Source organism: Nannobrachium achirus (genome assembly GCF_963921795.1).
Source record: "Nannobrachium achirus genome assembly, chromosome: 13".
Classification (NCBI taxonomy): Eukaryota; Metazoa; Chordata; class Actinopteri; order Myctophiformes; family Myctophidae; genus Nannobrachium; species Nannobrachium achirus.
This window is the reverse complement of record NC_137833.1, coordinates 43,781,926-43,807,463: the sequence shown is the minus strand read 5'-3', so window position 1 is coordinate 43,807,463 and position 25,538 is coordinate 43,781,926. Positions and strand designations below refer to the sequence as shown.

At 43.7% G+C, this 25,538-nt stretch overlaps 1 protein-coding gene across 5 annotated transcripts in view; it reads left to right on the top strand.

Moving 5' to 3' along the window:
• Window positions 1–25,538, top strand: part of dst (dystonin) — a 145,744-nt gene that overhangs the window by 58,296 nt on the left and 61,910 nt on the right. For all 5 annotated transcript variants that reach the window (XM_080740952.1, XM_080740951.1, XM_080740950.1 and 2 more), the window contains exons 41-51: window positions 1,092–1,409; window positions 2,111–2,277; window positions 2,790–2,946; window positions 3,833–3,959; window positions 4,168–4,218; window positions 4,513–4,748; window positions 5,155–5,284; window positions 11,591–11,790; window positions 12,266–12,515; window positions 13,192–13,431; window positions 13,643–15,111. In XM_080740952.1, coding sequence (XP_080597078.1) covers window positions 1,092–1,409; window positions 2,111–2,277; window positions 2,790–2,946; window positions 3,833–3,959; window positions 4,168–4,218; window positions 4,513–4,748; window positions 5,155–5,284; window positions 11,591–11,790; window positions 12,266–12,515; window positions 13,192–13,431; window positions 13,643–15,111 — 3,345 coding nt within the window. The remainder of the gene's footprint in view (window positions 1–1,091; window positions 1,410–2,110; window positions 2,278–2,789; window positions 2,947–3,832; window positions 3,960–4,167; window positions 4,219–4,512; window positions 4,749–5,154; window positions 5,285–11,590; window positions 11,791–12,265; window positions 12,516–13,191; window positions 13,432–13,642; window positions 15,112–25,538) is intronic.

Genomic DNA, 25,538 nt, shown 5'->3' with positions numbered 1-25,538 from the left:
ATTTTTGCACATGTGCTCATTTTTTACACTTGGGGGTCCCCGAGGGAGCTGGGGGTCCCTGGAGCTCCGGGGGTCCAAAAGTACATAAAGTATATAAAATCTAGGAGTCTCAGAAGTAATGTTGGAGTGCCTGTTGGGTAGATATTTGTGCCCATACAGTACATGGTGTTCCATGCTAGCCAACACTGTTTTGTGGGAACAGTATTTCTAGTTTAGAAAATGTTAATTAAACAGTTGAAAACACATATGTGGGTTACTGGCAGTGTGCACAAGAAATCTGAGACTGCTTGATTTACAGCAGTTTGCAAGATTAGCTCGGGGCACACAAACAGACAAAGAGACCCTCATCTAGATTGCTCGCCTGCGAGGAGCCCCGCCGTAAAAAGACGCTAATTACTGCAAACTGTAGTTGAACAAAGAACTGCTACTGTTTGCTACTGGACTACATTAACCCATTTAGGCATAGCATTATTGAATGCTTTAACAATTGAAAAATAGTAAATAATAAATCAATCAAGATCTTTTTTTTTTTTTTTTATTATATTTTTTGGGCCTTTCTGCCTTTATTGATAGGGGTACAGTAGGCTGACAGGAAATGGGGAGAGAGATGGGGGGTGACACACAGCAAAGGTCGTCAGGATCGGGACTCGAACCTGCGATGCTGCAAGCGCTGGATTACCAGCCTAGGTGCCAGGACCACTACCCTGTGGCCCAGGCCGCAAGTCTTTGAATATATCTTTTTAAAAGCGAACATTTTGTAACTCAAATATTTGCTTCTGGGTGGTCCCTAGAACAACATATTTTGAGATGGGGGTCCACGGCCAAATACATTCGTTTTGTGGTTCCTTGACATGAAAAAGATTGAGAATGAGAACCACTGATTTAGGAAGACATTCATGGAATCGGATAAAAAAAAATCAAAGACTTGCACAAATGTTCGCAAAAAATAGCAGATCTACAAGCTCGCAATCTTTTAATAGTTAAAGCATAAAATAATGGTTAAAGTGGTTCAAATCTAAAATTACACAGATTTGCGTTGAGGCCTAAATGGCTTAATTAATGATCGTCATTTTTGTTTTCTTTTCTTGAAGGCTGTGGATCAGGACATTGCAAGTCGTCAGAGCAGCATATCGGCGATGAAAGCCAAGGTAAAGAAGTTTGTGGAGACCGCAGACCCGTCCGCGGCCGCCCTGCTGCAGTCCAAGATGGAAGCGCTGTCCCAGAGGTTCTCTGACGCCTGTACCAAGCACAACGACAAGGTGAACCAGCTGGAGCAGCTGAAAGGAAAGGTGGAGCAGTTTGAGAAAGGCACAGAGAAGGTCCAGCAGTTTGTCCTGAAGCGCTCACAGGAATTAGATGAGACAGATGGGCCTGGGAAAACATTCAACGAAGTCTCTCAGCGCATGCAGGTATTTCAGCTGATCTTATTGTAGCTGTCTTTGTTGTTGAAAATTAACCCATTCATGGCCTAGAATTATTGAATGCTTTAACCAGTGAAAAATAGCAGATATACAAGCTCACAGCGCGGCACCGAGTGCCGCGCTGCGAGCTTGTAGATCTGCTATTTTTGAAAAAGTCGTGAAAATGTGTGAAAATCCTTGAATATATGTATTTTCAAAGCGAACGTTTGTAACTCAAATTTTGCTTCTGGGTGGTCCCTGGAACTAAATATTTTGAGATGCGGGTCCGTGGCCAAATACATATCATTTGGGGGGTCCTTCACATGAAAAGGTTTGAGAACCCCTGACATAGTAGTCTCTCAAGAACAGACTAACTGAGCTCCAGTTGAAGTGAAAAGGACCTTTTCTTTGACGATGGCTAGAGCCAGATTGCTGACATAGAAACATAGGTTTTTCAAAAGATCTTAGAAGGATTCAAAAGACACTTATAGAATCGGGTCAAAATTCTAATTCTCACGATTTTTCAAAAATAGCAGATCTACAAGCTCGCAGCGCGGCACTCGGTGCCGCGCTGTGAGCTTGTATATCTGCTATTTTTCAATAGTTAAAGCATGAAATAATGATACACAATATAGTGTGCCCGTTCTGAATGGATTAACGTTATTGCCCTTGGCTGCATCTTTATCACTGTTCTGATAACGTCACCGTAGGACACTAAAGCTGAGATGGCTGAGCATGCCAACGACGTGGAGATGCTGCAGAGGTTGTCCAAGGAGCTGTCCAACATGAGCCCTGATGGAAACAAGGCCCACATCCAGGCCAAGATGGACGACCTCTCCAAAACGTTCAATGCCTTCAAGGACACCGTGAGAGAGAAGTAAGCTTCTGTTGCATTACTATTTTAGCTTTAGATTAACTCAATTACTGCCACCATTAAACTTCGACTTTGGTAGTCACGCTCTTTTATGTTTTTCTTACGTGGTCGTGCCGTGTCCATCGTGCACGATGGTGCACGGATCGTGCACGATCCGCCTGCATGCCGCGTTTTTTGGCCGATGACAAAAGACGGCACTCGAATCCATCATACTGTTCCAGAGATACAAGCTAACTAGCTAGCAGTGTTTACAATGGAGACGGCCGGCAGGAGAAGGAAACAGAGAGCGTTTTCCTGCAAAATTTAACACAGGAGCCAATTATGTAGATTCTGCTTTTTATGCCTTTATTAGGCCAGCGGTCCCAGGGCCACATTTTCCTTTTTTAACTATGGCTTAATCTTTTCAGTTAAGTACATTTGAGTGTTAAATGAAGTTTAACATTTTTGTATGAACATTTTGTATGCTTTGATCTTTGCATACATTTATGATTTCTGTTCCCCTCCTTCTACCGAAGGGAAGAGGAGGTGTCCTCCTGTCAGGACCAGCTGGGAGAGTTCAGGTCTGCGGCCGGAGTCCTCAGCAAATGGCTGGAGGAGACCACAGAGAAAGTCCCCGCGGTCCAGCCGAGCAGCAGCGAGCACGTTCTGTCCAAGGACCTGCAGAAAGTCACGGTGAGTCTCACGACGAGAGGAAGAAGTCGAAAATATTGTTCCCGGAGACGTTCCCACACACGTGTTTAGACTAATTGTCCTGTAAGACAGCCAACGCACTGGGCTGAGGCACGAGCCACTGGTGATATACTGTACTGTACTGTACTAACCCGTCTGACACAACAGTTTGAAATAGTGGTGGTGGCTGTGTTTTGTAAAGGGTGGAGTGTCGAGTGTGTTGGATAGATCCCTGCTCCGTCCTCCCTCGCAGCCCTGCTGCTTTCTCTGCCAGAATAATGAGAGGCAAATGGAAAGGAGTTTCTGGGAGTGAAAAACACTAAATTAATGTGACTTCCAGGAAGAGAACACGGCTTTGATTAGATAAAACGAGATGTCAACATCAAAGCTCAATATAATATACAGTACGTGTGTGTGTGTGTGTGTGTGTGTGTGTGTGTGTGTGTGTGTGTGTGTGTGTGTGTGACTGACCTCATGCCTCCTTCTATGCATGAGGAGTCCAAGACACTTTTTTTCACCTGACTTTCCCTGGCTGGACATAGCGTGTGGAAGGAACACGTTATTCCAACCGGTTCCTTTCCCCTCCATCAGGCGCCCCAGCTGGCCAGGGGGGGGGAAGTATAGATAGAGACCAGGATTACTGTATGATTTTGTGAGGGTACCTACCCTAGGGGACACGGGGAGAACATGCAAACTCCACACAGAAAGGCCCTTTCGCCAACCCCACCTAGGTTATGGGCACTGGTGACACGGAGGAGATAACACTCTCCCAGCTCCCACAGCGTCCCCAGCAGTAATCGAACCCAGGACCTTCTCGCTGTGAGGCGACAGCACTACCGACTGCACCACCGTGTCCCCTATTTTTCATTATTGATTATTCTTTCCACAGGGCTTGTTAGACGAATGGACGTCCAAAGGACCTGCTGTGCAGGACCTGGGCTCTAAAGGGTCCGCTCTCTGCAGCCTCATGAGTGTTCTCACCTCCCCTGCCAAGACAAAGACCTCACACAAGTCAGGTACATTTACAAAACACGCTTACTGTACTTCTATTCTCCAATCTTTCAAAGGAGTGGTGCCACTGTCTTTGCAGTATATGGGTAGTAGTGACGTTTTGGGAAGACTTTGTTATTACTGTATAAACACTAACCAATACAGGTCGTACAGAGATCGACCAGGCAGTATGCTTGTGCTTCTCATAAGCTTCATCTTATTTCTCTGTATCAGCTATTACTAATGGTGAAGGTCCCGGGAGCCATGCCTACCTAACCAATAAAGGTAATCACTGTATTAATGTAACACATAATAACACATTCTCTCTGGTCTTACAGTAACCACTTTTAACTTGCCGCTATTTTTAAAATGTATTCAAGTGGTTCAAGTCTGTGCCAGGGCATTATTCTTCAACAACAACAGCTTTCCTGAAATATATCGATGAAGCTGCAGTATTGCTGGTTCTACTGTACTGTACTGCTAGCACAATGTTATTATTACGACACTGCAGTTATTTTGTACGAGGCAGAATGGCATCCTAGGGAGTTAAGTTGATGGCAACCTCTCTGGCGTCCGCAGAGCTGATGGTAATTCAGCAGAACATGTCGTTCGTCAACGAGGGATACAAGACCCTTGGAGATTTGCTGCAAAGTCGGACCGCAGAGCTGAACGGCCTTCTGGAGGAGTTGAGAGACACCCGAAAGGAGACAGAGTCCATGATGACGTGGTTGACGGACTCGAAAAAGACCGCAGCGTCCAGGAACTGCTCCGCCACGGAGAAAGAATCGATGAAAACGCAGCTTGAGCAACAGCAGGTGCAGTAAAGAAGACGTTGATTAAGGCCTGAGGCCGATTCTATGAATGCCTTTACTAGAGCCTATCCTTTTTCTGAAAAAAACATATATTGCTCTATCAGTGGTTCTCAAACTATTATAGTAAATTTACCTCCATTGAATTTGGGGGGCCCCAAATGCATCCAGAATCAATGGGGATAAATTGACTATAATCAATAACAAAAGAATCTTAGGAATTCGACAAAAACCTAAAAATATTATTGAACTCAAGTCTCCATGGTGTGAGTACTCAATAGGGAAAAAAAAGTCATTTTGGGGGTGAACTACTCCTTTAAGTCCAGTTCTAATCTGTGCACAAGGCACCACACAGACTTTGCCCAGTTACTGTGCTGTGTAAAGAATCTATATTCATGTGCGATTCTCTCAGGCCTTCGAAGATGAGATGAAGCAAAAGCGAGAAGATTTCCAGAAGCTGAGGGAGAAGCTCCTCCACTTGATCGAGAAGCACCCGAACTCCCCCGAGGCAGCGCAATGGAAGCAGATGCTGGCGCAGATGGGTAAGCACCAAGGGTTTGTCCTGAGGCGGTCAAGAGCTACTGAGATACACACAGAAAAATAATGGTTCTTAAATGGTTCTTTAAAAGGCTATATGGTTCTTTGAAGAACCATCACCTACTAAAGAACCATTTTATTTAGCAAATGGTTCTTCAGGATCCTCATATGGTTCTTTGGGATTTAAAAGGTTCTTAGGCCTATATGGGGGTTACAGTATGTATTTTGCAACTGTAAATTATAATCTACATAAAACAATTACAATTTTCAATTTAGGCATTCAGCAGATATGGAGATGGAAAGATTTATAAAAAAACAATATCCTATAGGCCTATTAAAATTGTCTTAAAGGAGGAATGTTTGGCCAGCAGGCAGGCTTACCTCTGATGTCATGACTCAGCCATAGCCATGCAGCTACACCCAAATATGAAGTGTTGCATGTCTAACTTAAATATGTTGTCATGGCATCAGGTGCAAATAAATCAGTCTGCTCCATATATGGGTACAAAAGGTAGCATGCCTTTATATGGAGATATACTGATGGCATCAGGGAGATCTCCTTATATGGGCATATCAGTTTGGCTTGGTGGTGCAACATAGGTGTGAGCGGCCATTTTGCTGTCATATAGATTTCAGAAAATATGCATACATTATTATAAACCTGGAACCAAGACATCCAGTCCCTAATCATGATTATAAAACATCTGATTCTGTCAAAACATATTTGAAAAACTGAAAAATGTATTTTAATATTAAATATATAGGATAATATCATTTTATATAATATATATTTTTAAATAGGCCTGTCCTGGACAGGTGTCAAGAATCTAATGTTTTATCATGGTCATCATGATTCACCATGACCAAACCTACTGCTTACTGTTTTAAACCTGTTGTCCCCCCCTCTCTCTCTCACTCACTCACTCACTCACACACACACACACACACACACACACACACACACACACACACACACACACACACACACACACACACACACACACACACACACACACACACACACACACACAACAACAAGCTCGCGCTGATTGTTGGCCCCGCCCACTTCCTCCTTCTGTTCTCTCTCCACTCTGAAGTGATTTACTGCTGCATCATCTAAGCTCACCTCCTCATCTGTGGACAAATTTAACTAACAATTTTCGGTTTCAACTCCAGATTAATCTAACAGCTCTTCAGTTTTACCTTCATTCTGTAAGTAAAGTAAGTTTTTTTCGACTTTTAACATGTTTTAGTTGACGTTAGGATGTTCCACAGAGATGAAGAACGAGCAGTAGTTGAGTTTGTTATATAATGGCAAGAGACTGTGTTGTTATTTTAGCTACAGGTGCAGCTTTTTCATTCGATGTAACAAAGTTAACTGAAAGCTAAGAAGGTATGTTTTTGAAGATTCGATGTGAACTAGCGTAAAAGTCAAGTTTGGTAAAGTCATTTGGTCATTTTGAGTAATGTAGTGTAGTCTGTGTGTTATATAAAGGACAATGGCCAGATTAATGAATTTAAAAAGAGCGCCAACAGCTGCGTCAGTCCATAAAGGCACCCACCCTTAATAGCCAGTGAGAATGTTTTAGGTCCATTTGAGAATACACTTTGACTCATTTGAGCTCTGTATTTTCCAGAACATGTGAAAAAGGATGTGCTGTCAGTAAATGGAAGACGGTGGAAGCCAGTGTTAAAGAAAAGTAAGATATCCTGTGTGTGTGTGTGTGTGTGTGTGTGTGTGTGTGTGTGTGTGTGTGTGTGCGCGCGCGTGCGTGCGTGCGTGTCTAATATGGTGTGCAATTTAATTAACTGCTGTATGACTACAATTTTGATAGACCAGCATTGTGATACAAATTAAATGTCAGTAGGCTACAATGGAAAATGCTCTTTTTAGATGGTTTTATATCAATGGTGAAATCGATGTTTGACAAGAATTGGACAAATGTTAAATATTATAAACATTTTGCTGACCCGACTGTACATACTGTAACCCCTTAAAACCTGGAACACATTATCAGGCATTATTACTTTAACCATTATTATATGCTTTACCTGGACTATTGAAATAGCAGATATACAAGCTCACAGCACGGCACCGAGTGCTGCACTGCAAGCTTGTTGATATCTTTAACATTTGTGCATATTTTATCAGGTGTTCAGGCCTGGTGATGAGGTGGACTTTCACGCCTTAGACTCATACCATTTGGAGGGTAAACACCTCATTACAGTGATCCATCACCCTTTCAAGCAGTTGAGTAAGGTAAGAATGGTAATTGGTAAATGGTTCATTTATACAGCACCTTTTCCTAGAGCGCTTTACAATGTAGTTTACATTCTCCCATTCACACACACACGTTCAGGCACCAATGGCAGAAGCAAACATGCTAGGCACCAACCTAATCCTCAACAGAAGGGTTTAGGCAGCTCAAGGACACTTTGACACTCATCCAGGGGGTGTCACAAGGCACTGATCATATTGCAATCGTACCCTAATATTTTGTTTATTTTTGCCGCAGATAATGAAATAGATGGTCCTACTCTTCTACAGATGACTGAAAGAATGAGTGAGCGAATTAAAGACCAAGTGAAATTCATGTCTGCTTTGGAGCAGTTGAAACTGTAAGTTAATTACGGTATACATTGAGTCTACTCGACATCTGATGTATTTCAGACTTTGAAATTCATAAGATGATATTAATATATAAAAACTATTAACTTCTTTGCTTGAACTAAGTTGTTTTTTCCCCACTCTACTTTTTACAGTGGAAAAGAAGCCCCTGTGATCCAGCCAGCCCCAGCAGCAGAAGCAGTCCTACCAATGTCGAGCAGCAGAGTTAGGTTTCCTCCAGCAGTCCTCACTGCATTGGCCAATAAGGATCCTGCTCTACGGTCACATGAAAAAAACAGACTCAAAAACATGTTTATTCAAGCATTGTTTGACCACTTGAGCGAAACATGTAAGCCATACATGTAAGTTGATATCGTCATCTATAACTGCATGTCTCTATCTTATCTGTCTATTTATTTATCATATATCATGTCTCTATTTATACAATTTAATAATTAATAGACATCTCTATCCCTAGATTTATGCATCTAGCCATATCCAATTATCTATCCGTAGTTCTCAATTGATTTTCATTTCAAGGAACCCCATAATCTGTTGTATATTTTAAATGGTCAATTTACAACCCCATGCCATGGCATTGGTCTGACATTTCATTGTTCCTACATTCCATTAGTCCGAATCTGGTGATGTTAACCTGGTGAAAATACTATGCTTAAACCTAAACCTAACCTCAGTAAAACTGCCTAAACCTGACCCTAACCCTAACCTCAGTAAAACTATGCATAACCCTAACCCTAAAACCCACCCTAACCAAATTAAGACTAATGAGATGTAGGACTTGTGGGCAGTCCGTCCGTCCATCCGTGAATGATTAGTCACCACTAGTGGTGACTAATCATTACAAGTGGCTCTTATTTGAAATCTGGCAAAACATTTTACCTGATGGTCATTTGCTCACTGGTAAAAATGTTGTCCAACCAGGTGCAAATCCTTGGTAGAAGAGGACAATTACATAGTCCTGCTTTAAATAGTGATCACTGTTTTGAATTGGCTACCTAAATATCATTTACATTATGTTTAATATTTATCTTATGTTACAACTAAAAATGTACATTGACCAGAGCTTGAACAAGTAAACGGTAAATATTCATCTGGAAGTTCTCAACTGATGCTATTTTATTTTTTATTTTATTTTTTCTCTAGGATGGCCTGCATTATTCCTTGAGGAACAAGTTTAAAAAGGAAAGATGGCCACTAGTGAACGTGGAAGAGATTGACAAAAGGAGGCAGAAATACTCTGAAATACTCTGAAAGTGAAATCACTGTCAAGATGGATGGCCATGTCATGATAATGGACAATGGAAGCGTTGACATTTCAATGGCACTGGGTGCTGTGTTGGGAATCTTTCATTTGTACAACATAGCGTATCCAGCCCAGCTAAAAAAAAAAAAAACATTTGCTTTCATTGAGGCATTCATCTTAAAACTCAACATTTCAAAATCCAAAGTGCCCCTCTCTCTGAGGAAGGTAGCGAATGCACTAAATCTGTAGGATGCCACTGTATGGCAACTGTGTAGGCCAGACATGGGCAACTGGTGGCCGGGGCTACATTCGGCACCCATCTTCAATTAATGTGGCCCACAGGTTTATAGCTGTTTAAGGACTAGTATTAAAATGTTATTGTCTTTGTCCAATGCGATTGTATAAGTTCATAAAGTAATATGATGTTAACTAAATGCATGCAATTCAAAATAGATGGTCTACTTTTGTGTGACATACTATTGATTAGTACATTCATTTACAGGAAACAAAGTTCAAATATGGAGAGACGGCAACAATATGCAATGTGGCCAGATGGAATGAGTTTGACAATATATTGGCCCCCTCCATTAAAGTTGCCCACCCCTGGTATACGTAGGTGGTTGAAAGGGTAGTGTCTTCCCAAAGGACAACCCCTTAGTCATGTAAATAGGTTCTACATGCACTATTTATTTATTTCTTTATTTGTGTATGCATTGTTGCACAGCTCTTAATAGTTAATAGTTTTGTAACTGATGTTTGGTAAATAAAATTCAAAGTTATAACTAATCTTGTGTTCTTTTCCAACAAATGATATTTTAAAGTGTAATGAAACATTATTTAGCTAAGAACCATTTTGTAGCTGAAGAACCATTATAAATAACCATTTTCCAAAAGGTTCTTCAGAGAACCTTTTTTTGACATGGTTCTTTGAGGAACCAGAAACGGTTCCTCGAAGAACCATTTTTTGATGGTTCTTTGAAGCACCTTTAATGGTTCTTTATCGAACCATTCGAATAAATGGTTCTTTAAAGAACCTTGGTGAAAAAGGTTCTTTGTGGAACCAAAAATGGTTCTTCTATGGAATCGCTCTGAAGAACCATTTTTGGTTCCAGTTGGAACCTTTTTTTTTCTGTGTGTACTGAAGTTGTAACTGACCGTGAGTTTGATTCACATCTGTAAATGTTTTCAGAAATTGTAAAAAAAAAATAAAGAAAAAGAAAAATATGCTTACAATAGGGGATAATAAAAAATAACAAAAATAGAGATTTTCAATAAGACGTTATTACCTTGAAAGTCATAATGACATATACTCTACTCTCGCTCTCGGCTTTTAAGAACTAGTATTTCACCACCTACCGCAGATGCCTACAGCCTATGGAGAAAACAAACAGATTTCCGTGTTTGATTATTGTCTTTTTGCTCAGGCATTGAAGTCCTTTGCAAAGCAGGAAGCTGGAGTATGCTCAGTCCGTTAGAGCGTTGATAGAGAGCCGGCTGCATTTTACTCTGAAAAACAAACAAACACGTTTCATGAACGTGTCAGAATGCCTCAAAACCTGAACCCTCCCGAAAAACAAAATTGATAAACTCACCACAGCCGTGTTCCTGAGGTCCCAATTAGTGGGAGGTCATTATGTAAAGGTTGGCGCTGGTGGGTCTAGGGGTTGCTGCTGTTGTGCTGACTAACCTATTAAGACCTGAAAGATACCTAAAAATGTCTTCTAAATCCTTTTTTCTGAAAAACTCATGTTTCTATATCCGTGGTTCTCAACCTTTTCAAGTCTTAATTATATGTATTAGAACACGGACCACCTATCTGAAAATATTTTGTTCCAGGGACCAAGAGAAAGAAAGATCTGTGTTTCAAATATTTGCTTTAAAAAATCTGCTATTTTTTAATAGTTAAAGCATAAAACAATGGTTCAGGTGGTTAAAATCTAGAGCAGGGTTCCCCAATTAGTTTTCCCCAAGGGCCGAATTATGTCTAGGGTACCAAGCCGAGGGTCACAACATTGCAGGGGGTGACGGTGGCATTCCCACTACTCCAGCGACAGTTTTCGTCGTTGTCGGGTGAAAATCTTGTATGTCCAAAACTGTTCGTTTTGAATTTATCATTTTAAAAATGATTTAAACTGTGCGAGGCGTTGTGTGCTTGTAGATCGGCTGTTTTCACTACTTTTGTGCGACGGCCTTGTATGATTTGCGAAAGAACGTACAAATTTGGAGATACAAGATTTCCACCCGACAACGACGATATACTAGTGTTGTTGCTGCTCTTATACCACCATTATTACTGGGGTTGGTGTGGGCCAGACAGTAGCTCCCTGCGGGCCGCAAATGGCCCGCGGGCCGCCTATTGGGGAACCCTGATCTAGAGTCTTATCAGGCCTTAAAGGTATAATCCATGCCGGTGTGTGATTGCTCTGCCCTTCTGGTCAGACGCTGCCTGGGCAGACGTCAGCAGCTCTGTGGAGGAGAGGAAGCTCCAGCTGGAGCGCTCCAACAGGAACCTGGAGCTGTTCCAGAGCACCGAGCCACAGCTCCGCCAGTGGCTCTCGGAGAAAGAGCTGATGATGAGCGTCCTCGGCCCTCTGTCCATGGACCCCAACATGCTGAAGATGCAGAAACAGCAGGTCCAGGTACTGTAACGGCGATACATTTAGTTTCTTCCTTTCGGTTAGGTGTTCCTATTGCAAAGGGGAAAAAACAAAACATTCAAAGAAGTATATGAAGTATAGTATATGTGACTGCATCTTTGTCCTCTTTGCTTGGGTTGTTTACTCTTGTAGTCCCTGATACAAATGAAACTAAATACATTAAATGAAAATGAAGAGCTGAAAACAACATAGAATAACACCCCTACATTTCCCACTCAGCCCCACTTTATAACCCAATAACTAAGCTGTCCAAATTCCCATCCCTGACCAGTCACTGAACAAACATATATAAAACTCAAAAAACAAAACAAAAAAACAATGGAGGCGGGGAGGGTGTCCAGCCATCTTGGGAATGTTTTTAAGAGCGCATTGATACTTTTAATTTAGCAAAAAGAAGTAGACCTACTTCTTCCACCACTGCAAAGCTCATATATTGACCCATTACTTCCCTTTTCAGATCCTCCAGAATGAATTCACGAGCCGTAAGCCTCAATATGAACAGTTCGAAGAGGCCGCCTCTGCCATCCTAAGCTCCTCAGGGCAGGAGGAGCAGGACCCGTCCTCCAGCGGGGCGTCGGTGAGAGCACGGCTGACCGCCGTCACCCAGAAGTGGCAAGGCCTGACGGGGCAGCTGGGCCAGCGTGCCGGCCTGATCGACCGGGCCGGGGAGAAGACCGCAGAGTTCCAGGAGCTCCTGAGAGCTCTCGGTGAGAGTATAGGGACGGGACGATAATCGTGAATATCGTTTATCGCGATTAAAAAATAAACACTCACAATAATCGTATCGTGGAGATGGAGATTTAAATGTATCTGGAAATTATCCTCCGTCATGCACTGGGATCAATTCACCTTTTATTTGCCAAGTTGCATATCCGGTAACATTTAAACCCTAAGATGGACATGGAAATAACGTACAGATGTGCCATTTCAAAACGTCACGCGTCCTGCCATTGGTAAGACAGTAGATTTTCAGGGGATTTGCAGAAAATGTTGATTGTAGGTCAGCTATTTTTGCTAGTTTCTGCAAAAATAAGCTATGTTCTCCATAAAAATTAGAAAAGCAAAACAGGGAAAGAAAGCGGTGAAAAAAAAGCTTTTGCAGGACATTCTCAGGAGAAGAGCAGTAAATACTGAAGAGTTGAAACGGCACACATGTACTTGATAATCTTTTTTTCACTCTGTACCAAATCTCTTTCTCAAAAAATAGCCGATGATGCGTTGTGAGCTTTACTTGTAGATCTGCAATTTTTGGGCAAATGTTCCGCCTCAGGATAATGAATGTTGGGGGTATTTTCATTACCGCGATAATATGGTAAATCGCAATCCCTTTGGTCACAATAATCGTGACATGACATTTTCAATTCATATGGTCCCATCCCCTAGGTGAGAGCTCCGCTCGGCTGGAGATGCAGCTCAACAGCCAGCCCGACACCGTGAAGAGGCAGCTGGAACACGTGCAGAGCATCTCGGCTCAGCTGCGGGAGGAGAGGGCCACGCTGAAGCAGGCCGAGGCCCTCAGCGCGGAGCTCACAGCCATGGTGACGGAGGACTATCTGAAAGCAGACCTGGCCAGGCAACTAGAGAGCGTTAGCAAGCCTCTCAAGCAGCTGGAGGAGAAAACAGGTTTAGTCTCATTTATTGTATTTATTTTGTCTAATGTCCGCATTGTGGTGTGTATTTTAACTAAATTAAATTGCTTGTGAAAAGTGATCTGATCTCATGAAGTGTATTATTATTGGCTAATTATAACATAAAGATTTTTTTTCTTACTATTACAGATAGATAGCATTATTACAGTATTACTAAAGTTAACTGTTTCATTTATTTTCCGTAGCAAAGCGAATCCAGCAGCTCAACTCGACCTTTGCCAGTTCCCAGCAGTTCCACCAAACCTCCAAAGACTTCCAGGCCTGGCTTGACGAGAAGATCCAAGAGCAGTCCAAACCCCATCCCATCTCCACCAAAGTGGACAACCTGCGCCACAGCCTGAAGGAGCACAGCGCTCTCCAGTCGGCCCTCGGTGAACATGAAGAACCTTACAACACCATCATGGGTGAAGGGGAGATGCTTCTGCAGAACACAGACGGTGCTGAGAAGTTGGCACTGCAAGGTCAGCTCTCTACCCTCGGCTCCAACTGGGAGGAGTTCAAAAAGAGCTCCGCAGACAGGGCCGACAAGCTCCAGGTGGCTCTGCAGAGAGCTCTGAAGTACCAGGAGCATGTCGAGAAGCTCAGCTCTTGGGTCCAGGAGTGTGAGGCTGGCGAGGTTTGTGTGAAGCTCAGTGTTGACCCTGTGGCTGTGGAGACGTCAATCTCTCAGGTGAAAGCCCTCCAGAAGGACGTGGACAAGCACAGAGGGGCGGTGGAACAACTCAACACAGCTGCAGATAGTGTTCTAGAGGTGGCCAACGCAGACACTGACTTGATAAACGAAGAAAAGGTTGGCATCGGCAGAAGAGTAGATGGTGTTTTGGAGAGGCTGCAGAGTAAGCGGGAGTCACTCGAGAAAATCTCACAGAGACTCAAGGAATTTAATGACACTCATAAGGAAGCAAAGTGTCAACTTCAGGGAGCTAAGAAGCAAGTGGATGCCTATGAATCGTTAGGAGTCCAGGCCTACAGCAATAGGAACTTAACCAACATGAAAGCCCAGCAGAAAAGTTTGGAGGGAGTGCAGACCCAGGTTGAACATCTGAAGAACCTGGCAAAGGACCTAGTGGTGGATGTCCCAGACGCTGACGGAGTAACGGACCTCCTACTGCAGGCCGACAGCCTCGAGCAAGACTACAGCGCCGTCAACAAGAAGGTGGAGAACACGTGCTCGACCTTAGAAGGTAAGCTGCAGGGCATCGGCCAGTTCCAGAACAACATCCGCGAGATGTTCACGCAGTTCACCGACCTGGACGACGAGCTGGACAACATGGCGCCGGTGGGCCGCGACTTGGACACCCTGAGGAGTCAGCAGGACAGCATCCAGAGCTTCGTGGTCAAACTGCGAGATCTGATGGGCAACGCGGTCAACGCCGGTGACAGTTGCAAGAAAATGCTGGAGACGGAGGCCTCGCCGGACCTGCTGGGCCTGAAGAGAGACGTCGACTCTCTCAGTAAGCAGTGTGGCAAGCTGTCGGACAGAGCCAAGAGCCGAGAGGAACAGGTGAACAACACCCTCGCCCATCTAGACGAGTTGTACGCTAAACTCCAGCAGTGCACAGGCAGACTGAAGAGAGCTGTTGACAAGGAGGAGTCTCAAGGGCTGGTCGGCATGGAGACAGAGGTCATCAATCAACAGCTGGAAGCCTTCAAGGTATTTCAACACTTTTATCCCCCCCCTTCCCCCCCAAAACATATCTATATCATCGTTGTCGGGTGGAAACCTTGTCCAAAACCGTTCGTTTTCATCATTTAAAAAAATGAACTAAACTAGTGAAAACAGCTGATCTACAAGCACACAACGCCTCGCGGTGCGAGGTGTGCTTGGTACTTTATCTAATAAATGAACAGTTTCAACAACACCTTACAGCACACATCATACTAAAATAGTTACATTTTAGTTGTTAGTTATAGCACATATGATCACTTTCACTCCAACAATAGTATTTCATATTCTTTTTTACAAATAATTTACATACATTTACATGTGTGCTTGGTACTTTTGTGCGATGGCCTTGTATGACGAAGCAGTGCTTCACTTTGCGAAAAAAATTGTAAACATTTGAAACTTGGAGATACGAGGTTTCTGCCCGACAGTGACGATATATTACAAAGGTATGTATCTTCCAACAGGTAATATAATACGGCGCACAAATGAAATGGATTGACAGTAACATACAATGTTTGTGGATTGACTGCCCGTCTCACATTATACCGGTACAAGTTTTGCCATTGTCCTCCCCGGGGGATCGGTTTCTCTTGCCACACCAGTGAACCTGATGACATAACTGTGCCAGAGGGATTCTAACACTCACACACACTGTGTCCTGTTACCATCAAGAAACTACTGGCATGAATAATGGGCACCTGGCAGTCGTGGGCTGTGTTGGGCCTCGAAGCCCTAACATTCTGCCCATATTGATTTCCATGCAAATAGTTTTTAAACAACAGTACATTTTTCTATATACAAATAAAGAAATAGGAGATAACGCCAGTCTCGTTGCAGGATGATCCAGCATTGTGCTGAAAGTACCGCTGTTTTGCATAAGCCCTTGTGGTGGCAGAAATTGAGAGCAGGTCATTAACTTGGCTACACTGGCTGTGTATGAACCAGGGGGGGGGGGGGGGGGGGGGGTTGCTGGTTTAGGGCATCTGGTGCTAACAAAAGAGCCGCGACTCGCGTGCGGGTTGGGGGTGAGGGGAGGGCCATGGGAGCCAGGTGGTAAACAGCAGGATGTCACTTGGTGTCAGTGGTCCGAGCTAATGAAACTGGCCCTGAATCCTGCTCCCCTACCATTCACAAGTGCTTCAAACACCGAACATGCTTGGCCTGGCTTTATGCTTAACCCTGAGGTTAGCTGGCCCGCTGCTAATCTGGTTCCTTCTGACACTGCACCAGTTATAGTCAGGGAATTTTAATAAAACCCTGGGAATAAATTCCTTACCAAACAATTTCTTCACCAATATGTTCGTAAAGGTGTCTAGTATCATATCTAACAAAGATTGAAATTCAACATCCCTAGCAAAATGTTTGACAGCTAGGGTAATTCTGGGTCTCATTCACTTACTATACTCTGTACTATAAGGGGAAAAAATACTCCCAAAAATATGCTTTAAGTGGGGTGTAAGGGGTCTAACTAGGTGTTTTTAATTATTCTGAATCCATTGCAAGCATTTGTTTTTCACGAAAAACATTATTTGGGCCAAAAATGGACCCCATACTGTACACCTTGTGAAAAGTGATGACTCATCACTAAACCATGGTCTGTTTTTAGCCCAAAGAATGTTTTTCGTGCAAAACAAATGCTTGCAATGGATTCAGAATAATTAAAAACACTAGTTAGACCCCTCACACCCCACTTAAAGCATATTTTAGGGAGTGATATTTTCCCTTATAGTACAGAGTATAGTAAGTGAATGAGACCCAGAATTACCCTAGCTGTCAAACATTTTGCTAGGGATGTTGAATTTCAATCTTTGTTAGATATGTTACTAGACACCTTTACGAACATATTGGTGAAGAAATTGTTTGGTAAGGAATTTATTCCCAGATTTGACAGTTATTCTGCTAATTTTCCCTGACTATTAACCTGGAGCTAGTGTACATGTATATCGAATTGAATTCTTGTCCCTGGAAAATAAATACGAACCCAGACCAGTAGCAGATTAAACATTCAATCAGATGACATTGAATATCGTCGTTGTCGGGTGGAAACCTTGTATGTCCAAAACCGTCCTTTTTTGTTATTATTTAAAAAACAATTTAAAATTGTGAAAATAGCCGATCTACAAGCACACATAGATCTGCTATTTTCACATGTTTTGTGCGACAGTCTTGTATGATGAAGCAGGGCTTTACTTTACGAAAAAAAAAAATACAAATTTGAAACTTGGAGATACGAGGTTTCGGCTGGACAGTGACGTTATATTACTCAGCCCAGGGCTAAGTGCCTGGGTTTCAATACTAGGACGTCAAAAGCCTGTGGCTAATATGATAATATGTGTGGTAGCATATACACAGACCGACAGTGTAGCAATGTTTTATATCAGTATTTAGTCTAGCTGTTAATTCATCGGTGTCCCTGGATCCATTTCTCATACAGCAGAGTAGTCGAGAGAGGGTGTGTTTAGACAATGTTTTCACACTTAAATTACCATTACTGTGCTTGGTTTTACTGTTGTTATTGTTATAGGGGAGAGCGGGGTAAACTGAGACACCGGGTAAACTGAGACGCTCCATTTATCTTGGCAATGGAACACATCTGTGGTCATGTGACCATTATATTTTCAAGCCCCTTGAATTTCCCACTTGTCATGAAAAGAGAGACCTGATAGTGCTGTAGAAAACATGCTTTTTTCACAAAAATGTGTTTTTTGCATGTAAAAGTAAAATTTCTTGCTGTCAACATAATCAGCTGTTGTGTCAAAGCAAATTGATGCAGGGAGAACATTTTATATCATACATGTTGATGAACTACCAACTTATAAATCCATGTGATAGATGCTAGCTGAAGATTACCCTGAATTGATAAAAATATACCTTTTCCCAAAATGTGGCTGTGGGGTAAACTGAGACAATTGCTTCGGGGTAAACTGAGACTATTATCTCACATTATCCCAACATGAAAGACATGAAAGACAGGGAGAAAGCTGTAAAAACCTGATTAAAGGGTGTACCAAACTTTTCTCAGTTGATTCTTATGTATTTTCCCCTGTAGAATCCATTTTTGATATATATTTCTTTGTATTGTGCATAATTAATGAGATAATTAGCATATTTGACTACATTTGACTAAATATGCGAATTATTTCATTAGTTATGTACAATACAACAATATACTTTGCAGAAATAGATTCTACAGGAGAAATTACATTAGAATCAACTAAGGAAAGTTTGGTAAACCCTTCTATACATTTTTTATAGGGTTTTTAGTTTTTTCCTTCTGCCCATGTGTCACATTATTTGACACATGGGTGGAAATGACAGGACAAAGCCTATTAAAAGAATGTCTGCTATGTACATTTTTGTATTGCGCATATTTAACCCGGTTAACCAGGTTTTTGTGTTTTTATGGTAGTTTTAAAGTGAAAAAAGTGAGTGGATCACTTTACCCCGTTGATTTCTCTGGTCTGTCTCAGTTTACCCCGGTCCTGGGGTAAACTGAGACACAAGACCACTTTTTTTAAAACAATCATATTTTCTCTGCCTTTCGTCTTGAATATGTTCTGATAACTTCCATTGTTAGGAAACATCCCAAATTACTGGGAAATGTGTAAATTTTTACTTATATATCTTTTAGTTCGCCTAGAGGGGAGCAAATGTAAAAAGTGTCTCAGTTTACCCCGCTCTCCCCTACTGGTGTTATCGTTGCTGGTTGGAGGATGAGATTTGAGGCTAAGATGACACTTTCTTTAACATCCACTGTGTTTTTCTAGCAGTTGCACTGGAAACACACAGGGCTTGATACCAGTAGGACATCTAGGAATACTAGCATGGCCTTTAATTTCAAAGGAGCTTTTGATCTATTGTATTGTACGGACCTCATGCAAATTCTAACCTTGACAAACCCCAATTTCACATGCTATCCTATAGAGAGAGCACTGTTTTCCAAATGTGTCGCGGACCGATATTTTTTGTTTCTTACACTTTGTTTTTAATTATAATTTTTTCAAAAGATTAAAAAAAAGGTTAAAAACGAATTCAAACTTTTGTTTCAAAATAATACCATTTAAAGCATTCATAATAATTAGAGGGGTAAAAAATAAATGTAATTAAGTAGTGAAAATAGCAGTTCTACAAACTGACAACACGTGTTGTGACCTTGTAGATCGGCTATTTTCACTGGTCAAATTTCTCTTTTGGGTCTCGAGCTAAAAGGTTTGGGAACCACGTATAGAGAGACACTGACTGGACAGCTTTTCCCTGATCAGAGAGGGTCCATTCTTCTGTTGCCTTTCATTGTGCAATAATCACAGAATTATATTTCTGCGAGCCGTGACGGCTTTACTTGGTATCAGAGGGGGATAAAGAGAAGATAGCCATTACCATGACTTACATGGATGTAAAATATTCTAAAAGCATGTAAATTCCTTCAGAGGATTAACCTATATTTAGACGTACAGTAGACAGAATGACTCAAATGGTTCATTCATAAGCTTGCAAAATGACACATATCTAGGGAATTATTTATTTCATTCTTTATGTATTTTATGTGATCCCTCCTCCCATGTTAGTCTGGGGGTGGGTGGGGGTGATACATTTAGTATTACAGAGGACATCTCAACGCCCAATTTTATCCGCAGGCTCTAAAATATTACACAAGCGTTTTATATATACAATTTCACGCTGTGCGGAGTTTGCGTCTAATTAAAAGTCTTTTGAGCACGTCGCCATCAAAGAACTGATTGATTCAAGTTGTTGCTGAGCAACGCGTGTCATGGTGGCTGTTCGTAGCCCTTTCTTTGTCCCAGTATCATCAGTCTGGGTGGTTGCTGGTTAGGGCACCGTGCACAGCATCAGCTGCTGGCGGAAAATCCCCCATTGTTCTTATTCATGCTATAACGTTGCTCTGTGCTACAGATCCGGAGAATGACTATCTCCAGAAGTAAAGGCACATTATTGGAACGTTTATCTGGTTTACTGGAACAGTAAAGGTTTCAGTCCGGCTTTTTTTTTTAAGTCAAAAACAAACTTCAAATGGTCTTTGAAAGATGTGTGTGTGTGTGTGTGTGTGTGTGTGTGTGTGTGTGTGTGTGTGTGTGTGTGTGTGTGTGTGTGTGTGTGTGTGTGTGTGTGTGTGTGTGTGTGTGTGTTTGTGTGCGTGCGTGTGTCATGCGTGCCTGCGTGCCTGCCTGCGTGCGTGCGTGCGTGCCTGCGTGCCTGCGTGCCTGCGTGCCTGCGTGCGTGCGTGTCTGTGTGAACCAGGCAGTCACTTGGTACTTTGCGTTACTTGGCTCCTTTGGCAGTTGTAAAAGAAATAAACAGAGAAAAGGCAGCACAGGGATCAAGTCCACACTCGCGTGGCGTTACCATTTTAGGTCAGGATTTGAAAGAGACGCCCCTCTCTTGATGATTTCTTTTTTTTCTCCCCGTTGTTTTTCCAACTGAGAGTTATGGAACGTTCACCAGAGAAGATCTGGGGTTTGTACCTTCACGTCTGCCTTGAAGTGGAGCCCGTAGTGAACAACATCATCCACGGGGGGAGGGAGGGGGGGATTACTGGTAGGGATGGGACGATAGGAAAATGTCATATCAGGATTATTGTGACAAAAGAAATCGCGAATTACGATATTATCGCGATAATCAAAATCCATTGCCCTGAGGTGGAACATTTGCCAAAACATTTTTTGGCAAAGACGTTTGATAGTGAAAATACACATTTTATAAGTACATTTTTCCAATATATAGAGGGTTTAAGTGGTACCGGATATGCAGCTCAGCAAATAAAAGGTGAATTGATCCCAGTGCATGACGGAGCACAATATCACGATAAAAAATCTCCACGATACGATTAGCGGGAGTGTTTTTTATTGCGATAAGCGATAATATCGCGTATCGTCCCATCCTTACTGGGTGGGAGGTGGGGGGACGAGAGGAGCATGTCTATTCTTTCCCCTCCTCAGACATTACATCATTGTCTCTTGTCATTCTACAAGGAATTTCTCGCCCCGGTGAATCATAGCTGGTTTCCCTCAATGAAACTGACCAAGGGGGGGAAAGAAGTGCTATTGAGGAGGAGACCACATGGGGTTGCTGACTCACTGCTACACAGCGGTGACACCAACAGTGTCCTCGAGGTGAAACCTGAAACAGCCTGTTTGCCAGAGGATCAGAACGGGAAGACGTCAGTGTCTTATCATTTAGAGCAGGGGTCTTCAACATTTTCCTTAGTTGAGAGAGAGATGAAGCAGGGACCCCCACAACCTTTTCATAGATTCCATATAGTTTCATCGTTTGAAAGCACAATCATCCTGTATTTCGGATTCATGTCAATTTGTGTTTTCAGATATTTAACCACTTGAACCGTCAATAAACTTGACCTTTCACTCTGTACTTACTCTTTTTCCCCTCTACACCAAACCTCTTTGCCGAAAATAGACGATCTACAAGCTCACAACGCCTCGCAGCACGAGGCGTTGTGAGCTTGTAGATCTGCTATTTTTGGCTGAAGTTCTAAGAATATGGATGCTAGGGTTCAAGTGGTTAATATAAAAAAGGAGAAAAAAGTTTCTATCACACAAAGATTTGGAGGACCCCCTGTAGTAACTCTGAGGACCGTCTAGGGTTCCCGGACCCCCTGTTGAAAACCCATAATTTAGAGCAGTGAATCTTTTTGAGACCACAGACCCCCATTTGATACCATTTTGCTATCTGTGGGACCCCAATCTACGGTACAGTGTAAAGTTCCCAGTGTTCATTTAACTCTGAGAGTGTACAAATAGAACCAAATGGACCCTTACGAGTCCATTTGGCTCCGTTTGTACACTCTCAGAGTTTACAGACCTGTTAAGTTCCATTTGGACCCTAGCTTGTTAAAAAGAAATTGGCGTTCAAGCGGTCATCCAAGCAATGACTCCATTGACGAGCAAGGAAAAGCGACGTTTCCTAATTGCAGAACATCCTCCATCTGTGGTAATAATGCGCTAATGTCATTCACAGCCATTCTCTGGACAGACTGATGACCAGTGTGGTCGAAATACCTTTTTTTCCCCCCTAAGTCATTTCATATGTCCATAACACAACAACCCTTGGCCTGAATTTCCCCTGTAAGAAACAATAGTCACATTCAAAATACGTTCTAAAGAAATTGAATTGTCATTCAGGACGAGAGGCCCCGCAGCGCCCGGAGAGGAGGACTATTAGATGAGTCGTTTTGTCTTTCTTCGTTCAATGGCCGGATTATGTAAAAAAACGACGTGGGAATCGGTCACTGAACATCCTCTCTAAATCCCACTACATCTCTTTAACGGCTTATTCCCTCTGCCATCTCCTCCTCTCAGTCGCGGATGCTGTTATTGTCCAAACTCCTTACCTAGCTACTGCGGTGGTGCAGAGAATCCAGGAAACTAATAAATTCCTTTCATTATCTCTCCCTCTCTCTCTCTCTCCCTCTCTCTCCTTTTTCCCTTTCTTCTCTTACCCCGGTCGGTCGCTGGACATAAAAAGCCCCTTCATGCACTTGGCAGAGCTGTCGGTGTTAAATTACCTGGGACCTCTGCCTCCCTCAGCATTCCACAGTAATTAAGAATATCTGCAGGGTCCACAGCAACCATCCCACCAGAAGAGGAGAAAAAAACAAAACAAGGGGAAACCAAAAAGAGAGAGAGTGTGTGGGGGGGGGGGGGGGGGTGGAGAGAAAAAAAACCTGTGTATCTATTTCAGCCTGGTGTGATGTCATCAGAGTGGGAGCTGCTGCTGCCTGCTGGGTCTATCGCGGTTGTTGTTAGATTTGTTTTTTGGGGTGGGGCGGGGGTGGGTCCTGCCCTCCCTCCCTCCCTCCCTCAGTCCCCCAGCCAAACTGATAGAAAGAGAATGAGAGTGAGTAATTGTGCTTGGATGGAGAGGAGCTGGAGCTTTAGAAGTAAAGTCATATGGGGCATGCAGACATAAAGGGGGTGGACTGGGGGATATTAGGGCAGGGGGGGGAGAAAAAAAAGAGGGTCACGCTTCCACCAATCAACTTGTGCCTGAGCAGCCCTCAGCACAAAATAGAGTTGTGGCAGATGTTGCTTGAATAATGGCCGGGGGCGGGGCCTGCAGCCGGCTGCCAGGGAAGGTTGTCTGTCTGTCATTTGCGAGAGGAGCGATGAGAGAGGAAGGACAAGCTTTTCTGTTTATCCAGGAGCACCGGCTTTTCCTCAGAAGTGGCCCCTATTTTTGTTCTTTTTCTTTTTTTTTTTCCTTCTTTCGTACAAGCCCACTGGATTTACCTCTGGATTTACCACTTTGCACTTTTCCCTCCGCTTGGCTTCTGTTGTGGATGCTCTGGGAATATTAGACACAGCAAGCACTGTGGGGCGGAGAAACAATGATAAAGTTTTTGACAGTGCGAAATGAGGAGCCAGGGAGGACATGCTTTGAGGATAGGTGACTTTACTGAATGGCTGGACTTCCATTCTTCATGTTTGACTTCAAGCTGCTAATACATCACCTCAGTTTGGGCTTTTGTTTAATAATGTGCACTGTGCGTTTATTTTTCGGATGCCATTTAATTTAGCTGTTTACAGTAGATCAGCATTTTAAGTAATTGTATATCATTTATTGTAAAAAAGAAAACTCTTTAGGAACAAATTTATATTTTAAATGTTAAACATTTGGTATTTATTACTTTGCTCCTCAAAACAGAGAGAGCACGTCAGTTGATTATGTTTTATAAGCACAAATCTTTTGACACTTTTTGTTGCAAATGGTGCATTTGCACTAAAAAAACAACAACATACGCCTCAAAGAATATTACTACGTTTAAGTAGTGCTCATCTTCTCGTCTAGTCGCCGACAGCAGTGTGTTTAGGATGGGCAAACCTCTGAGCAGACCAGACTGTCTCCGCCAGAACCCCTCCTGTGTGGGTAAAGGCGAGGAGGAGGACATAAACATTGACGACTGCTATGTGCCTCAGAGGTCCATCTATGACACCGTGCGTCTCAACGAGCAGATCGACTCCGGCTCTAAAGGCAGCCTGTCGTCGCGCCACTTCTCAGGTACTCTGCCCTACACGCACCGCACGCTGGACTTCAGCAGCCTGTGTGGGAACGGAGTTCTGTCCTCCTCCAGCGCGTTTGAGCTGCGGGGCCGCAAACCCGCCGTGCTGGACGAGCGCGCCGTCTTCGACGGACTGAAGCTCAACGGCGACGTCATCAGGGGCGCCGACGCGGCCGTGTCCAACAAGCCGCGTCTTCCCCCGGGAGGAGGAGAGAGGAAGGACCAGCCTCACCAGCGCAGGTCCTGGCGGGCTTTTGCCCCCACGAACCTCGCCGAGTACGCCAGCCGCAGCGGGACCCTGTGCACGGACGGCGTCGAGAGGACGAGGCTGACCAATGGCAGGAGGGGAAGGAGTATGACCAGCTCGCTGACCTCCGAGGAGGACTCGGGCCTGTACAGCCCCACCGTGGAGAGGGAACGCCACGCCCATCGATCCCACCGGCGAACGGGGCCCGGCACCCGGAGCCTGTCCTCCTCGGAGGCCATGCACGTGTCCGGGGACCTGAAGGCGGGGCGGTCCCTCAGCTCCGGTCAGGACGACTTCCCGTTCTCTCCGGCGAGGGAGCACCTGTACAGGTCTCTGCGTCACAGCAGCAGCCTGATCCAGCCGCCCCAGCAGCAGGGCGGCTCCTCCTGCCTGATAGACTTCAGGGAAACGCAGGCCGTCTCCAACGGCGAACACAGACACTCCGTGGGCAGGTCGTCCTTAGGGTCGGCGCCTAGGACTCACAACGGGAGCTCCGGGAGGCGCTCCAGGACACTGACGGGCTACGATGAGTTGTCCACCGCTGAGTTGCTGGAGGACGTGTCATCTCAGGAGGACTGCGAGCTTCTCAGCGTGGTGGTGACACAGCCAGAGGCGTACGGGAACAACTACGCCAACGTACCCCCCGCCGAGCTCCCGCGGCGGTCTGACTCGCGTGACCTGCGGCACGGAGCGTCCAAGTTCAACATGGAGGACCTGGAGGAGTTCCTCCAGACAGTCGAGGCCTGTCTGCCGAACGGCAGCGTGCAAGCATTCCAGCACTTAGGAGAACATGACATAGAGAACTTATTGGCCGCCATAGCCGCATGTCCTGAAATGGAACTCGCGGGCTTCTTCTCCCCACAGGTGCCCAAAAATAGCCTCTTCCTTTATGTTTGGGTGTTTGTTGATATAAGTGATCAAGCAGATGTTTCGCACTGGATAGATACAGTATGACACTGTAGATTAGTGTTGTCCAGGCTGCAGCGCATGTACTGTACCTCACATATCAGATTACACAACCACTGACTGAATTATGTTTAGCTCACTAGTTTAGCTTGGGAGTCTGCCTGCGTGATCCTGCACAGCTGTGCTTTAACTGATAGTCATGCTCTCTGCTTACTGTGATAGCTGGCC